The following is an 18,372-nucleotide window of genomic DNA, read 5'->3' on the forward strand; positions in this document are numbered from 1 at the left end:
ACCCTGAATTCTGCTCTGGTGACAGTCAGGCATCACCCACCGACACACGCACACAGGTGGGGGCTCACAGAGGGTCCTGCTGGTGCGGATCTACCCAGGAATGAACCAAACGCTCTCCTGATTCACACTCGCCGTCGCTGATAACGCTCATAAACTGGCATGAAATCAGAGTAAAACGTGAGCAGAGTGGCAGCGTAAACCAGTCGTCGAGGCATTAAGGAAACCGCATGGATTCTCATATTAGCTACTAAGACTTATTCAGATCAGGTGTATTTACATTCCTTGGAGTTTTTGGACAGAAATCCTGCCAGGAAGGTAAGTTCGACTGAATTGCTTGGTGCTAAACATTATCTTTGTTACTACGGTAACCCCAGCAGCCCGGTTGTGCTTTCGGGCTCTTAAAGTGGCCCCTGGGGCCCCCAGCTAGCAGGGCTGCCAATGTGCCTCTACAGTGGAAGTTCATGTATCAAGTATCAAAGTTTTATTTGCCATATATTGCGTTATACTCAGTAAGAGGTGTAGTAAAATACTTGTTTGCCTAAGTCCATGATTGTGGTAATAGGAGATATGAGACTGAAGAGAAGACATTAAGTAATGATCATAAATAACCATTAATAGTGTGCAGTTAGCTTTAAATCAGCAGTTTTTTTGCCTGCCTGCCTGTAGTACTATTTACTCTAATCTGTCGGTTTATAGGGATCACAATGCACAGTCTCTGAGTTCCAAAACTTGTTATTCACTCGCTGCTGCTTCCCATGAGTATCAGATCCCACATTCAGCACTGCGTTCCCAGAGTATTTCCTAGAGCGAGAGGTATGAACGTACGACGGAAGTGTTACAGAATTCCCGCGATGTGTCATGTATCCCCTGTGACACCTAAGGACGCCCCTCGGCCCGTGTGGTGGAGCAATGTCCAACCAGGCTGCCTTGCAAAACCAGGATCATTTGATTTTGTATTTTAATACTGCATATAAGAAAATTGATAATGAGTGTGGTGATAGGAGGGGGGGGGCACAGTCCTTCTAGGGAAGGGGATTCAGCTGATGGTATTAGCCAGCGATAATTCCGAGCTCCTGCCCTCATTCCCAATAATAGCAGTATCCTGGTGTACATATTCGGCTTTTTTTGGCCCTGGCCCTTGCAGACTTGACACCAGGCTGAGGTCTGTAGTAGGAAAGTACTCGTTTTCACTTTATTCCTATTCCCATTCCCAAGTTTGTTTTATTTTTCCTGTCCTGTTGGGAGACTGGCCTTTCTTGCATTTACTGGTTTGATTGGTCATTTTCCTTCTAAATCCCAGTTAATCCTAAAATGATCACCCTCATCCAGTCCCTCGTCACATGGTTTTTCTTCTATCCCATCCTCAAGAATTTCCCCCTGGATCAATAAAGTTTATCTTATCTAAATGTTCACATGGTCTATTAGCATGGCAACCAAGGAGCCGCATTGTAAAGTCTGCTGATTTCTGGTTCCAATAAGCAAGTATTGCAGTAATACGCTTCTTTCTACAAAAACATCTCATTGTACAAAAAAAAAATTCACAGGGAAAAACCCATGACTGTGTGGTATTGGGCCCATCAGAAGTGTAAGACGATATTTCTCTTGTTCTCATATATTTTCTCGTATATTTTAACAATGTGGACAAAAAATCCCACAGATATTAATCTCACTTAATTTTTGCTCTTAGTCTTATGTAAAAGCTTTTTGTGTTTTTGCTGTTCTACCATCCTTCCATGGTTCTGAGGGTCTCACTCTCCTATGCCATCTCTGCCCTCAGAAACATCTCCGCCCTCAGAAACTACTGAGGTTTTGCTCCTGTTTTCCCCCATGTGCTGATCTGAGCTGCTCTCGGCCGTCATTGGTATTTCCCCACTCCTGTCCGCTAACTGTGCCTATGCTAGTAGATCTCTTTGGCTTTTAAATTCATTGTTTGACATATTTCACACCCATGGTGCAGATCTACCGCCCCGACAGCAGCGTAGTTCCTGTATTTTCAACAAGAACAGCTTTACAACCTCACAATCCCCTTCAGCTCCTTCTCATCTCTTCCCCACATCCTTGTTCTTCTGCAGTTCTAACATTGCCTAATCATCCCACTCTGTGGTTCGCATGTCCTTAGGCATGATCATCAGGTCTTCCTCATCCAAAAAACAGTGATACAGCTTGTATCCACAACCCCTGGCCTATTTCTTTAACTATGCTTCGATTGTATTTCATTAGCTTTTTTTTGGCGATGGTTGTGGTGGTCACTCCATGTGTCTGGAGGACCTCTAGATGTTCCCAAACCAGCTGGAAAATATAACGCCTTCCTTGCTTGCATGTTTTTGTCTGTTTTGTGGTGATCGTGTCTCTCTGCTCTGACTTGGCAGGTGCCATGATGTCAGAAGAATACCTGGTGGAGTGTAAGATTGATGACGACCAGGAAAGGCTGCAGCAAACCCCGCCCCCACCTCCACAATTCTCCTCAATCTCGAACCCACCCTACCTTTCTCAGTATGAGACCAGAGACCCCTACAGCATCAATCAGCACCTGAAGGTAACACACAGGGCATGATGGAGCGAATTAGTCATGGGGTACAGAGGAAGAGGGGCCCATTTATGCCACGATTGGGTCAGGTATGCGCAGGTTCTAAATCAGATGTTCAAAATGTGGGCAAGGGGTGGCAATTTTGACCCAAACATCAAGAACTGTGAGTTTTATATGGCCCACCACTGGGCCATATAAAACCTCAACTGCTCTAGGCATGGGCATAAATTATGGGGGGGGGGGTTGTAACACCCCCCAATAATCAAAACCAGCCAATACAACCCCCTGGACCCTCTTAAATGACTGGAGACCTCAAGCCCCCCAATGCTTAAGCCAAAGTTATACCATTGACTCTAGGGATTGCCTGGCCTTGATTTCTGAACTGTATGTAGCTTTGGATAATAATAACTGCTAGATACAGAGGTGGATAGTTCAGCTCCAGAAAGTACAAATCCAGACCAAGACTTTGTTTGAACCAACCAGTTGAGCAATCTGTGACTGTGACTCTTTAAACTCAACTGGTTGGTTAAAACAAATTCTTGGTCTGGATTTTTACATCCTGTACTTGAACTATCCACCTCTGGCTCATTAAATGTAAATGGTCAAAAACCTAGTGTGAACTTTTTATCATTTTTATGATCTTTCCATATTCAACATCGTATTTTTCCGTTATCCACCAGCATGTGTTCCTTCTGAGTCCATGACTCTAAATTTCCTTCTGTATGACCTAGAACCTGGTTCAGGGTTGATTCCAGGCATAGGATTAAGACTAAAAAAACTAACTGATATGTGATTAAGGTTTGTAAGGCCTGTGGGAGGTAAGGACGCCCTGGGGATATGGGTCATGCCGAACCTTGATGTTGACTGTAGGTAGAGTTCAGCGACGTTCTGGCAGAGCCAGCCTCCACTCGCAGTGCTGACCGTGTGTGGATCTACAGCAGCATCAGCTTTGAGACGGCCCGCATCTGGAGCTACCGCTGCCTGTCTGCGCTCTTCGCCGTGCCCGTCTCGCTGCTATCCGGCTGCCTGTTTGCCTGGCTCGCCTGCCTACACATCTGGTACTGTCACCATACCCCTATCATCAAGAGACAGGGCACTGAGTGGGCACTGACGTAGCAAGCCAACAGTGCCATATCCTGAGTGGGCACTGACGTAGCAAGCCAAAAGTGCCATATCCTGAGTGGGCACTGACGTAGCAAGCCAAAAGTGCCATATCCTGAGTGGGCACTGACGTAGCAAGCCAAAAGTGCCATATCCTGAGTGGGCACTGACGTAGCAAGCCAACAGTGCCATATCCTGAGTGGGCACTGACGTAGCAAGCCAACAGTGCCATATCCTGAGTGGGCACTGACGTAGCAAGCCAATAGTGCCATATCCTGAGTGGGCACTGACGTAGCAAGCCAGTGTCACTTTATCTTGGATGGGGGGCACTGGCAATGAAGTTTATCTAGGAAGCCACATGGGCTTCAACCGGTACTGCAGCAGATACTCTGGATTTAAGAAAAACCAAGAGTTTCAGAGAAATTATGGGTGTTTCTCAATATGCATACTTGACTGTACTTGTGTTCATGTGTTCCCGTTTTATGTCATCTTCCATTGGCGAAGACTAGTTCTAATACTCAAGAACAGAAGTACAGAGGGCGGTAAAAGTCCCCAGATGTTGTTCTTGCCTCGCCCCAAATACCCAGGATAAATTGCTTGCACCCTGAAGAAATGAGACCGATCCCATGATTCACTGAGCCCCAAGTTCGTTCTTGGGAGGCAAGTTAGCAAGACCGATCTAGCTGAGACTACAGGTATGATCTTTGAGTTCTTGGTATTGAGAAACACCCTACAGTATATATGGAGTAGAAACCAGGTGACTCAACATGCAGGCCTCAGGCCTCATGGTCGTAGGTTCGATTCCTGTCTCTGGTTCTATGTATGTGAAATTTTCATTATTATGGATGAGCTTAGACCATACTGCCATAAATAATTATTTGTATGAATGATAATAAGTCATATGACATATCTTAGGACCTTTAGGAGCCTCCCACTGAGATGCTGGCCCCACACTCAGGCCCCTATCCCCCTCTCTCCCTCCCCATCACCCCCCCCCCCCCCCCCCCCCCAGGTGCGCCATGCCCTGCGTCCAGCTGTGTAACACCTGCCTGCCCTGCCTTCGTTCCCTCTGGCTCAGCGTGGTCAACATCTTCATCACCCCCTTCTGCTCATCTGTGTCTCGCTGCTGCAGCGGCCTCTATGTCTCGCTCTCTAAGGACTGAGGGGGAGAGAAGGGAGGGAGGCCAGCTTCCCTCTGAATCCTTACAGGGAGCTGGAGAGTGATTAATGGAGGTTATCACAAACTTCAGCACAGCAGCCAAAAATTGTGGACTGTAGTGGTAAAAGTAATTTTCTTTAACTACCCATAATCCACCAGGTGAAAAATTCTGAATTACTCAGTTTCCCAACCCAGTCCTCAGGAACCTCCAGACAGTCCATGTTTTGCTCCCTCCCAGCTTTCGGTAGCAAAAATGTGGACTGTCTGGCAGGGAGCAAAAACGGACTGTCTGGCAGGGAGCAAAAACGGACTGTCTGGAGGTTCCTGAGGACCAGGTTGGGAATCACCGATCTAGATCACCATCTGGAGCATCATGTTTCTAGATACTCTCTATGAAAAATTAACTGGAATAATTTTATATTCATGTGTGGATCTTGAAAGACTGTTTAACACAGTTTTGTACATCAAGAACCATGGTGAAAAATCAGGCAGTGAGGTTATTGGTGGCTTGAATGCCAAAGAGTTTGTTTTGTTTTTCTGGCACAAAAAATAATGTACTTTCATTATCCACCCATCCATATATGTTTATGAACGGTTCACAATATATATCTCTAATGGCTGTCTCATATCTAGGCCTTATATTGTAATTGTAATATTTTTACAGCAGCATACAAATAAATGTTCACTAGTTCTGTCAAGAACATTATATGTAAAGTAATACTGACAATTTTTCAAAATGAAATAATAAATGCAACCATGCAACCTTGTGCCCTGTATCTGTGCTGACTTCATTTTGAATGGGGCTCTCTCTCTCTTAGCTGATAGTCATCTTTGCAGCTATAGCACATAAATATATACAAACACTCTCTCTCTCTCTCTCACACACACACACACACACACACACAGGTTTGTAATTATATCTTTGTGGGGACTCTCCATTCATTTCTATGGGGAAAACTCTAATCACAACAGAGTAACCTTAACCCCTAGGCAGCCCTAGTCTTACCCATAAGAAACCAAGTAAAATACAAGACTTTTGGCAATTTTATTTTTTTGATTGCAGTCACAGATCTTTCTGGGGACCTGAAATATTGTCACCACAATGTCAAAATAACAGGTTTTCATCGAATTGTGGGACACATTTGGTCCCCACAATGTAATATAAACATAATCCACACACACACACTCACACACATCATCATCATCAAAGAAATATATATTTATGCTGATAGAAGGCAGAGAACCAGAGAACCAGCTAGAGTACCTGACGGAAACCCACGTCCAACTCCATATGAAGTTGTAGGTCTTGTATGTTGTTCTTCAATCTTTATCTTGAGGACAACCTTTTCAACGTCATTATAGGAAGTCAGATTACGATCCACTGAATAAATTAAATAATTTAAATAAATTAAATAATTAAATAATCAAAGAATACTTTTTAATGCATTCAGATCTTTAGCAAAAATGGCCATTTTGTGCTTAAGTTGTCTGAACTTTTTTTCTTATGTTTATAGTCGATTCAACTTTTAAAAAAACATTTTATAAGAAGTCGATTACCATTATTCATTTCTTTGATGTTTATTGTGGAAAAGCGCGATCTTATTTGTGATATACAAAGTCAGATTAATGTTATAGTACTTTTCAGTTCTTTGCTATTTCTTATTTTAAGACAGGTAGCATGTTCCGATAAGTAAATTGTGCTATACAAATATCATACCCATTATCTATTGAACCCTGTAGCACAGATCGATAGACACCACTATAAGTAAGCGCTACGGACAGGACAAAACTCTATTGACTTCGCTTGAACACAGAGGGCCGCTTCGGCTGGACTTCATTTCCCAGCGGCAGCAGCACTTCGGCTGGACGACGAAACACGAAATGAGTGAGGAAGTAGGAAGGGGAATTCCTCCAGTAGCAGGACGAATCGTCAGAACGCGCAGCAACTTCATGCAGTCCAAGTAAGTACCACTGTCAATACTGTCAGCGGATCAAGTCCCGTAGCCACAATCTTCCGGGCCGATCGCTAGTATCTCGTAACTTTACCACCCGGGTTAGAGCAAAGCCTCCCGTTTTGGGCTGGGATAACCGGCGGACCAGGACTCGGCGCCGACCGAACTGGCGGAGCCGGACAACCCGAGCGCAGGCGCCGACCTACGATCATCGCTGGCTTTGGTACGACTCCGAAAAACTTGTTGTGAATTATAATTTAAATCCGTTAATTATGGGCTTTTGGGTTCCGTAAGACACTCCTGTGACCGGGACATTAGTTATTAAGTTACCTGTAAATCGATGGCAACAACTGAGTAACTATGCGGTAGTTAACTCTTAAAGTGTCTTTAAATAAACAGTGCAGAGTGCTTTTATTTCTGACGCTCCTCGGCAGTATAACTGGCAGAAAATAACCCGATTTGGTGTAGTTGTCTGCTGCAAATTGCCAGGATAAGAACATGTGTTTTGAAAAATAAACGATGAAAGAGACTGACCAGCACCGAGTTGTTAACGAAATGACGAAAACGCAGAGAAAGGCGGGTATGACCGATCTGGAGAAGTGTACCGAAATGATCGTCAGATATATGTGACTTTCTTTCTTTGCTAAACGCCAGGTCTGAAGCCCTAAGGAAGGGCGAATAAATAAATTAAATGTAGCTTTCCGGCTGACTTCCTGTCTGGTCGAGGAAAATGAAAGCGAAAGCGACAGCCCAGTCTAGAGGAAAAAATCAATTGGATTGTTAATGGAGGAAAAAAAGTCCATGGGGAGTCCATAACACGCCAGAGGAAAGTACGTATATTAAGTTCACGTAACATAAAAGACGTTTTGTGCGCGTTATTAAGTTAGAAGTACCTATAGCAGTGTTTCAGTAGACTAGATGGCCTTTCATTCTTTATTATCGTTTCAAAGATGTGCGACGACGAAGTTTTTCTAGTCGTGTATCGATTAAACCATCCTGGATATGACCGTATATATTTTAAGTACCGGCTGATATCTAATTTAATTTGATTTTCCCAGGATTATGGTTCAGCCCCAGGCTCAGACGGGCAGTACCTTGCAGTGGGAGATGGCAGGGGGAGATGGCGTGGGCTCCGGCGGGCAGGGGTCGCTCCGGGTGCCGCCCGAGCTGGCGGAGAACGAGGTTGTCAGCAGGCTTTTCACGGACAATCACCAACTCAGAGGTACTGTCTTACTAAACTTAAGTATTAAGACGTCAGCCAAAATACGTGTTCTTTCATTTAATTGCAGATTTTTATGTCCAGTTTCGAATGCTCCCTTCATTGCTCTTTCCATCCCTTGCGTAGAAGCCTTGAGAAGGAGTAATGTGGCTCTCAGGGAGAGATGCGAAGATATGGAGAAATGGCAGCAGCTATCCAGGAAGGAGAAGGAGTTCCTCACCTGCCGGTTCCAGGAGGCCAAGGCGCTGGTGGAAAGGCTGTCCCAGGAAAAGCAGGACTTATGGAGCCAGCTTAACCAGACGGACCCTCGTGCCCAGGCAGGAAGCCCCATTCTGCCGCAGACAAACAATCTCAATTGTCTTGAGGTTAGACTTCCTCGGATTTTCTCTGATAATCATACTGACACCTTCCCTCCCCTATCTGAATGATACACTACTTTGTTGATGTATAATTGTCAATAATAATAACAATAGTAACAATGATATTTTGATAGAAATTGGAGGACAGGGAGGGAAAAGAAGAGGATAGGACCAGTCAGCAGACACCCCCAGAGAGTGTGGTAAGAAAGCATCTTTTCCGTTCATCTTCTGCGAATGTACTGGTTTTAAAAACCTTACACTGGTTTGTGGTGAGGTATCCATCTCTAGAGCGTGTTTTACTGCTACTGCTGTGATCAGGAGTGATTCTAGGATTTTTTTTAAGGTATCGGGCATATGAATGGCCATAATTCATATGGAGGGGTCAACCATATCATTAGGGAATGATATGTTTTGGATCGGTGAGTGACAGGAAAGGAGGTACTCTGGGGACCAGTCACTTTTAGTTTATCACCTGCTCCAGTCAGGTTAAAGTGCAGGCTTTTGTATTAAATATACAGTTTAATATACAGCAATATAAGAGCTGCCCTTTGACTAGGGCTGGGCGATATCATGTCGATATTATATCGCGCATGCGCAATAATCCTTTGGCTTAATATTTGGGGTGTATGTTTTTTTTTTTTTTTGTTTAGTTTCATACAAATGAAATATTTGTATCAAATATCCCAATATTGAAATTGAGTGCGTGTCCCTTTGCGGAGGACCAGTTCCTACATGTCAGAGGGCGGCTCTTAGTTTGCATCTTTAGTTTGCAATTCCGACTCCGCCCCATTTATTTGAACACGCGCCGGCGAATCCCGAGTTGACCTTGAGTTAATAACCACTGCGGTAGCACCATTTAAGCTGATCGCAGTAATCAGGGTTGGTTAACCTGGCTCTGTCGAGTTACTCTCGATAACACTGGCTTTGTGGTACATACCACTGATCTTTTTTTTTTTGCTTTTTTTCAACATTCACACCGACATATAAAAAAAATTCCTTGGTTCATATCAAGTTTTCCTTTCCAGAAGGACCCCCCCCCCCCCCCCCGAGAGCCTCCAGTTTGTGTGCTAGTCTTTTAAAAAGGTGTCTTCGTTTTTCTGTGACCAGGCCTACTCCAGTGTCTGTAGCTCCGTCAGCACAGTCTTCCCAAGCCTAGCGGAGAGTCTGACTCCTCCGGAAGGGGAGGCCTGGGGAGAGGGAGAGGGTGGGGCAGGGAGCAAGGTGAGACTGCAGCGCTCCCTCTCCCTCTCATCCCTCCATCTCTCCTTTTAATCAGTCGATATTTTCATTTAGTGTGATTTTTTTTTTCTTTTTTGTTCCAGTCACGACCATTTTGTGTTTGGTTGTTCATGAGTCATTCCGTATTAAATCACCCAGTTTGAGAAAAATTTCCCAGGTCACCTTCCAGGATTCCACAGTCTTGAATTACTACAGAAAAAGTTAGCCCTAGGTACAGTTTCAAAGTGTGCATGCCATATCCAAAGAGCTATGGATGTCAAATTTTGGACCGAAAGGCTTGTTTGGCAAAATGCAAAAAAAATTCTTGAAAATTCAAAAGACTAATTTCAACACTGTTAGGTATATAGACGGAATATTTCAGATTTCTCCTTAACTTTAGTATAGGATCAGCCGTGAATTTTTTCAGGGGAATCTGAGAGGGTGACCAGGGGCTCCCAGTATGGAATAACCCTCATGCATGTTGGAAAGTTCCATTTGGTCTTCTTTTCTTTCCTCCCTCGTAAAGTCGAAATGCACTAACCCCCCACCCTTTAGCTACCTGTGTTAATTTGTTGGAAGCTCCCATGGAGCCTTGTGCCCCCCTCCCTGTCCATCACCTCGCTGCTTCCACTCTAATCTCTCATCACTGTGTCCTCCAGCCCGCAGATGGCTCCAATCAGTTTCTGAAGCTGCTGAAGAGCCACAAAGAGAAGCTGGAGGAGAACCTGCGGGAGCTGCGGGACCAGAAGAAGGAGCTGGAGGTGCAGAAGGAGAAGGTTGAGTTGGAACGGGACCGGCTGCTGAGCACCAATGAGCAGCTGCAGCAGAAACTGATGCAAATGCAGGTATCTCAGCCTTAGGTCTGAATCATCTGCTGTGCCTGCTGATGTTAATCAAGTTAGCAGATCGTCATTGTTATTGTCATTAGTATTACTAATGTTGATGCTGTGCAGTAATGAATCCTTACACAGACCTTCAGTGTTTGGATGGAGTTTGCATGTTCGCCCGATGTCGTGCAGGTTTCCTTCTATGCTAAAAAGACATGATCCCCCCGCGCCCAACAGCGACCTGGATAAGCAATTGGATAGAGGATTAGCACTAGGGCCATAGAGTTGCGTTGAATGTAACATTTGCGCTTTGCTCTTCCTGTGTATTCTGTTCATGTGGCTTCACCCGAAGGGTCACCCAAGTATGTTGACATGTTGTCTGCTTCTTCACTGGGTTCTTCAGGGGGGCAGCGTCACTGAGGAGACTGTACAGCAGTCACCCGCATGCGCTGAGGACTCTGACACGTACGTCGTCTTTCTACACTCTTCCTTATTCTCCTTGCCAGTGTGTAGCTAAGAATCTGTGCTCGAGTCTGGAAAGTCATAGGTTCGATTCCCTTCGGCCAGTCGTGTAATTGTGCAACCCTTAAAGCTAGCCTTCCTTGTTTGTTGTTTTGGATCCAAGAGTTTGCTAAAAAAAAATAAATGTTTAACCTTCATTTATCTGTAGGTCATTGTGATTTATGCTGTGTAGGTTAGCCCTCCCTGTTTCTGACTATTCCGTTTTCACCCCCCCCCCCCCCCCCCCCCCCCGCCCCCCGGTCAACTCACACACACACCCTCCAGGTCTCAGGTGGCCAAGCTCATGGAGGAGTTACAGATCACACAGTCCCGGTAAGAAGCCCCCCCCAAAATGTTGATATTCTTTTAGAAGGCTGGTGTTTGCTGGCTTGTTGATTTGTGTGTGACGCTTTGCCTGTGATCAGAATGTTGTTGGTTTAAATCCCAGGGTCAGCAGAATGATTTCACTTTTGAGTGCTTGAGCAATGTCAACCGTATAGGTCTAAATTAATGCTATGATCAAGCACCTTGAGTGAACCCCCAGCTTCACCAAAGATTGTCTCACCCTGGATATTGCTTTGGATAAAAGCTCTGCTAAATTAAAAATGTAATGTAATTGACTTAACAGATGATTGATACACTTGGGTAGTGCTGCGTTCCTGTAACAGCAAGTGTGTTCATGGGTAAAAACAGGAGTGTGGAATGCGTTTTACCCGATCTTCGCGTGACGTAGCCCAACCCTTGTCTTTGTAGCAGGGGGAGTCTGAGGTTGAGCTGGACCGTGTAAAGTTGTCTTCTCCTTCCGCGTCTAGATGCAGTGAGCTTCAAGAGAAGTACGACTCTCTCCAAAAGACCACAGCCCAGCTGGACAAAACGGAAGCTCGGCTGAAGCAGAGGGACAAGGAATTTGAGCAGGTTCATCTCTCACGTGCTGCACATATGTATACACACACACACATATACATACATGCATACATACACACACGCATATACACACATACATACATACATGCACACACACACATACATATACACACATACACACACATACACCACTGAATATGAGCCTGCACCCCATGCCAGGGTGATATGTGACTTAGTGGGTTGGGACGCTGTGCCTGTAATCGGAAGGTTGCTGGTTCAAATCCTAGGGTCGGCAGAATGATTTCACCGTTGCGCTCTAGTATATATGTAACCTGTACATATGCAAAATGCGATAAAAAACATCTGCTAAATAGAATGTAAATTGGCTCCATGTGTCAGAAGGAGATTGTGAGGCGTGCCGTATCCGTTTTGGCACAGATAACCAAAGACAGCGAGGCTCTGAAGGCCCAGGTGACCTCGCTGCTGGGGGAGCTTCATGAGCGACAGAGCTGCCTGGACAAGAGCGAAGTGGAGGGCCGGCTGCTGCAGGAGAGGTACTGGCCCTCTTCCCAGGAAGGGCCCGAGTATAGAGAGCGGATCTGCCTTTGCGTAGAGTAGTGCTTCCTACACCGGTCCTCTGTGACCCCCAGATAGTCCACGTCTTTACTCTCTCCCAGCACCTGGTATGAAGGGTGCAGAAATATGGGCTGTCTGGCAGGGAGCAAAAAAGTGGAGTGTCTGGCAGTCCCTGAGGAATGGGTTAGGAAACACTGACTGAAAGCAGGGAGATTCAAGGTCCTGTATTTAACTCTTGTACATCAGTATATAGGAATTCTAATTCGCAATATAGAAACACTAACTTGTAGCATCCAACCTCCCCCCAGAAGGTTTTCATTCCAACCCTACCTTAATCAGGCTCATATGGTCCTTAATAGGCTCCTAATGAATGTAGCGGGTTAAAAACAGTGTGGGTTGGAATGAAAACATTCTGGCGCCCCCTAAGGACAGGATTGAGAACCACTGGTGTAGCGCATTTTCACAACACTACATTGCCCCTGGCCAAAGTCACCAGAAAGTAAGCCAGAGGCAACACTGCCATAGAATCAGTCCCTAGAAGGAAGGAACCATTGGAGGAATCAGACTCAAAGAGGGGGCCCATCCTCCCTGGGCTAGCAGAGGAAGTCAAAAATAACAAAGTTCTGATTATATAGCAGATTTATGAATAGTCCAGGTGGAAGGTCCAGTGGAGTTATGGATGCTGATGTCCAAGCAGGCAGTACAGATTAAACAGTACAAAATGAGTCAAAGGGGCATGTAGACATGTGACTAGGTACTGCAGAGGTGCAAGATTATGGGGAAAAATATCAAATGGTTGCAACGGAAGATATGGCTAAATAAATGATAAATATCCGAAATATAAATGAAAGAACTGGGAATATGGCAGAGAAAAGTGCGACATGCAAAGTAATGGGGGCCGGGGCTCGATTTTATAAGCCGCGTGTGAAAGCGAGGCGCGTAAACTCGGCAGGTAACCGTCCGCCCTCCCTGCGTGTCCCCCAGGCTCACTGCCAAAACGGAGGCCCTGCAGATCAAGGAGAGGGACATGGAGACCATGAAGAAGCAGCACAGTGTCACCGTGGACCAGCTGCGTCTGCAGAATGAGAACAAGGAGACGGCGCTCAAGACAGAGAGGATGTTAGTGACGGAGGAGAAGTACGTCCCCACCTCTCTGCGGCACAAACACTGGCGCCTGGCTTGTTAATGGCTGCTAATTACAGATTACGCTTGATAACGATGTATTACTTAGGCTGAGACTGTGATTGTGGATGCTAATAGCCTGTTAGCCTGCCTGTGGAGTAAATTGCAATGGTAAAATCCTCCTGTTAGTTCCTGCCAGAAAGCTTAGACATATTGTGATTAAACGCTTTTACATTCATCTTACTTAGAATTTATTTGGAGTTTTTCATAGCGATTTGAGGACTAAATATGCAAAAACCTTTGTTCTACACTTCTGTTTTCCTATTACAGGTGTGATTTGTCTGTTTTGGTTGTTTGTTATATTTTGTGACATTAAGGTTGTTTAAGTTGTAATCTGCCTGCTGTAACATTCATTTAATTTTGGAGCTGTGTGTGCATCAAGCACTCAGCAGAATAGTTGGCAATGTATGGTAGATGAGACACACTTTCATACAGGTAATGGACGTGTTCATAAGACAGAGTGTAGCTCAGTGGACTAGGGAACTGTTCCTGTGTGGAAGGTGGTGGGTTGAAATCCTATGGTGGGCTAAGTAGCTATCGCCATGTGTCTTGCAGCCATTGACCCCGGTTGCTCCTGGGACACAGGCTAACCCACTTGTGTACTGCTTAGGACAAAAGTGTCTGCTAAATAATCGTAATGCTGCATGCAGCCAGCAGTGGGCGCTCACCTGTGGTGTGTGTGTGGCTTTTTTCTTCTGTTCTCAGGAGGAAGTTGGCCCAGCTACAGCAAGCCTATACACAGCTGTTCACAGACTATGACACTAAACTTCGGAACGTGAGTACAGCCAGGCTGTATTATAATAATTATGTAAATATAAATAAATGTAAAATAAATAATTCTATAAATCGAATCCAAAATGCACATTAAAAAGACTGGTGTTCTGGAGTGTTCTCCCTTTGGCTGTAACAGATGGCTGCGTTTCGATTTTGAATACAATTATGTTTGGTCCATCTATTGTAAAATGTGTGATATGTTTTGTGTGTTTACTGCTTGTTGTGAGGGGATGTGGTTCAGGAGGCAGGCCTCCATCGCATATTCATCCTGAGGGGTTAGTGTGGTGTGCAGTTTCTGCGATCACATGACGCCCTGTGGCCCCCTTCTCCCCCATGCTGTTAGGGGGGCGAGGTGGAGGACAAGTTACGGGAAGCGGAGATGGCTCTAGTCATGAAGCAGGACCTCATCGACAAGCTGAAGGAGGAGCTGGAGCAGCAGAGGATGTCTCTGGAGACTGTGCCGGTCCTCGCCGCCCAGGTGACTCCCTCGCACGACCATTGAAGCTCTATTTCCTGGTCACATGTTATTCCTTCTGTTAAAGGAGCCATTTTTAAGAGTTTAACCTACTGAATGTCCCTTAGGACACCGATTCTCAACCCATGGGTCGCGACCCAAATTTGGGTTGTGGCAAGATCTGAAAGGGTCGTGAGGCAGAGTTGGAAATGTAAGCATTTTAAAACCAGCAAACTCCTATGCTGATCCACGATCAGATTTCCCAGCTCCAATCCTAGAATTAACCTATATAAACGGGTCTTCAGTCTGCAACTGCTTAGTGCAAAACTACTGAACATTCAACCAATCTAAGAAGCCAAACCGCAGATGCTTAATGTAAAAATTCGCTAGCACCTCCTATCAAATTTGTGCGATAGGCATTGATTGGCGTAAATTGCAGAGTGCACTGCGTGCTTGATCATAGCATTAATTTAGACCTATACGGTTGACATAGGGTCACGGCTGAGCTGCCATGGTAATAATTGGGTCGCACTGCAGAAAAGGTTGAGAACGAACCACTGCCACTGACTTATGCCACTCTAAATCAGATTCAGTAATTTATTGTCACAAGAGGCCCTTTCCCACCGCAGGAACTTATGAGGAACTGGGGAACTTCTGTCATTTTCCCATGGCAGGAACTTGGCCTCAATGTAGTTCCTGGGAGGTAGTTCCTTAACTTTTGTTTTTCTTTGTCCCTACTTCAGGTAGGTGCTTTTTAATTTGATCAGGAACTACTGGGTGGGGTTTATAGTGGTAAACATTGTTGATTGGCTGGCCACAAGCAATGATGCTAACTTGGAAATTGCACAGAAGTGCCCGGAGAAGAGAGAGTAGTGGAGCGAAAATGGAGCATATGGAAGAGGGTGTAAAATAGGGTGATCTGCATTGTTTTGGGGTGGTGGTGTTTCATATGAAATTACGTGTGAAGTTTAACCAGCTTTTTGTATCTCCCATGATACAGTGACACACAAACTATGAAAGTTCCCAGTTGAACCAGGAACTAGGTTCCTGAACTTTGGTGGGAAAGCACCTAAGTAGATATTTTTTAAGCTCTACTCATGGGCTTTGGATCCCCAGAATGCCTCGCTGTACGTTCAATGAGAAGAATGTGTCTCGTGAGGAGAATGTGGCTGTGACTTCTGATTCTGCCCTTGCATATTGAAGAATAGCTTTGCCCACTGTAACCCATTAGCATTGCTGTGTCGCTCTCGGCTGCCTGCAGGCAGAAATTTTCAAGGCGGACTTCCTGGCAGAGCGAGAGGCCAGGGAGACGCTGAACCAGCGTAAGGAAGAGCTGCAGGAGCAGTTGAACAAGGCTGTGGCGGAAATCGATCTACTCAAAGTCGGGGTCACCTCTCGGTAATGAGTGTTGTCGCCGGTTGGGGCCGCTGGCTTGCTGCTCTTCTGCACGCCGCTAACGCTGCTTCCCTGTGTCCTGTCAGAGCACGCATGGAGGAGATGCAGCAGAGGCATATGGGAGAGTACCGAGCTCTCCCCACTTCAGGAGGTACTGATGCTGTTTTGGGAGTCCGGTGTCTGTCTCTGGGTGTCTGTCTCTGGGTGTCTGTCTCTGGGTGTGTGGTCCAGGTAGACATTACATTCTGGGGACCAAATGTCCTTACAATATAACCTATTTGATGTTTTTGGTCCCTACAAGGAGAAATTTGATTTTATAAAAATCTGTGACTGCAATCAAAAAGCTAAAAATGCCAAATGTCCATTAGGGTTTTGCCCATAGAAATTAATTGACGGCCCCCACAAAGATAGGAGTACAAGTCTGTCTGTCTGACCCTCGTGGTTTTGCAGTTTGTCAGTGCTTATGCTAGGTACTGCCATGTTGGATCTCTTCCTCCTGCTGATAAGCTTTCCCATTGGCCATGGGCATCAGACTGGTAAACTGTGTGGCGTGTAGCTGAGCAGGTTAGGAATCTATGCCGAAGGTTATAAGTTCGAATCCCATATTTATATAATGTGTTATTTGCCTCACTTGTATGTTGCTTTGGACAGAAGCCTCTGCTAAACAAACGTAAATGTACTCATCAGAATAACCATACTACTGTTGAGACTGGACCCTGACTCCAGTTGGTTCAGGGGGAATCAGCTGACACAGATCTCTCATCTGCACTCATGTCACTTTGGACAAAAACATAGGTCAGATTTTTGTGTTTTGTTTGTACAGGAATGGTTTCAGAGGAGTTGCCTGATTATCGTTGCCCGAAATGCCAGTATCAGGCCCCGGATATCGACACCCTGCAGATCCACGTCATGGACTGCATTCAATGATCCTTCCCAGGGGGTGGGAGGGTGTATGCCGAGCGTGGGGGGGGCCATGCTGAAGTGGGACTTTGTGTTTGGAGTTTCAGGGTCAGTGGAGAGTGAGTGATGGTGTACTTCACATCTCAGCAAAGAGGCACCTCTAATTTTATTTCATTTTATTTTATCCTTTTAACAGACCAGAGAAACACTGAATAAATTCTACCTGTAACTAGAAATATCGTCTATTATTGCTTGATACTTATAATTATTTCCATTGTTCATAACTAACACATCAATGTTGCTAATGTTTTCATGCATCATCATTCACAGGCTAATTTCACACTTTTTACACAGCACAAGTCTTGCTATGAATGCCCATGTTGATTCTTGTCACCATTATGTCTTTCGTTTCAACTGATATCTTTAAGAATGTACACTATCGGTGCACCTGTATTTGTCACGAGAAACAATGTCAGAATGAAGTCCGATGTGCCGTATTATTTCCACTGTTAAGTTACTTTGTAGAAATTGTCTTTAATAAAATTATTGTTAATAAATTTTCCATGTGTCATATATCATACAAATTGAAAATCAGCAAGAGCACAAAAACATTCTGTTGGGATAAACTGTCCATCAAGATATGGAGGAAGTATGTAGTTCAGTGAGTTGTGATCTGTCCCCATATCCAGGGGGTTGTAGGTTTGAATCTCATGGCCAGTATATAAATCATACCACCCTTGAGCAAGGCCCAGGGACCCTGCTCTCTAATCCCACACTTCCTCACTAATATGTTCCTTTGGACAAAACATCTGCTAAATTAAATAAATATACCATAAATGGGCTTAGACAACTGAAGTGAGACTAAAGATGGAATAGAAAGATGTAAAGATAAGGCTGTTTGTGTGCTATTTACTATCATTGCAAGGTGCTTCTGAGCTGTTGTGCTTTCCTGTATCTGTAACTGACTCTCTAGCAACTGGGTACACTAACTGGTTCTGACCTGGATTAAACTGCATTAAATTCCCTTTCTCTGGGATCTCCCTTTCGTACTATCCTAGTCAACCGCTGTGTCTGTGTTGAATAAAAGAGTTATGAGTTGCTTGATGATTCAGTATAATGGTATAAACGTCTCTTATTCAGTATATAATTGGCATCTTTGCGGCACTTTGGTTTTCTATATATAGATTATATTTACTAAATATACAGTATATGGTGTCATAATCATTACATTTTCATTTCATCCTCAGGTATAACAATGCTGGTATGTTTGTGTGACATGGTTTTGCAGTATTAATCATGTGTTAGTAATTAACGTAAAATATTTGGGTGTAGTCAAGATCATGCTTAATTCAAGGCATAGTAAA

At 44.7% G+C, this 18,372-nt stretch overlaps 2 protein-coding genes across 7 annotated transcripts; both read left to right on the forward strand.

Moving 5' to 3' along the window:
- Positions 1-19: 19 nt before the first annotated feature.
- On the forward strand, positions 20-5,554 carry cav4b (caveolin 4b). Its single transcript, XM_023799550.2, has 4 exons — positions 20-315; positions 2,370-2,536; positions 3,398-3,585; positions 4,641-5,554. Exons 2-4 carry the CDS (start codon positions 2,375-2,377, stop codon positions 4,789-4,791), a joined length of 501 nt encoding a protein of 166 aa, XP_023655318.1. The 5' UTR covers positions 20-315; positions 2,370-2,374; the 3' UTR covers positions 4,792-5,554.
- Positions 5,555-6,063: 509 nt separating this feature from the next.
- On the forward strand, positions 6,064-17,565 carry LOC111837508 (inhibitor of nuclear factor kappa B kinase regulatory subunit gamma). 6 transcript variants are annotated; one of them, XM_023799642.2, is made up of 18 exons: positions 6,064-6,086; positions 6,602-6,748; positions 6,846-6,962; positions 7,798-7,961; positions 8,085-8,323; positions 8,452-8,517; positions 9,425-9,538; positions 10,195-10,380; positions 10,766-10,827; positions 11,149-11,196; positions 11,676-11,778; positions 12,166-12,281; positions 13,288-13,440; positions 14,191-14,260; positions 14,603-14,737; positions 15,975-16,111; positions 16,195-16,259; positions 16,932-17,565. In XM_023799642.2, exons 1-18 carry the CDS (start codon positions 6,079-6,081, stop codon positions 17,033-17,035), a joined length of 2,034 nt encoding a protein of 677 aa, XP_023655410.1. In that variant the 5' UTR covers positions 6,064-6,078; the 3' UTR covers positions 17,036-17,565. The 6 variants fall into 6 exon arrangements, with proteins under 6 accessions (XP_023655410.1, XP_023655411.1, XP_072571637.1 ...); XM_023799643.2 differs by lacking the exon at positions 9,425-9,538; XM_072715536.1 differs by lacking the exon at positions 6,846-6,962.
- Positions 17,566-18,372: the final 807 nt, after the last annotated feature.

Source organism: Paramormyrops kingsleyae, chromosome 8 (assembly GCF_048594095.1).
Source record: "Paramormyrops kingsleyae isolate MSU_618 chromosome 8, PKINGS_0.4, whole genome shotgun sequence".
NCBI lineage: Eukaryota > Metazoa > Chordata > Actinopteri > Osteoglossiformes > Mormyridae > Paramormyrops > Paramormyrops kingsleyae.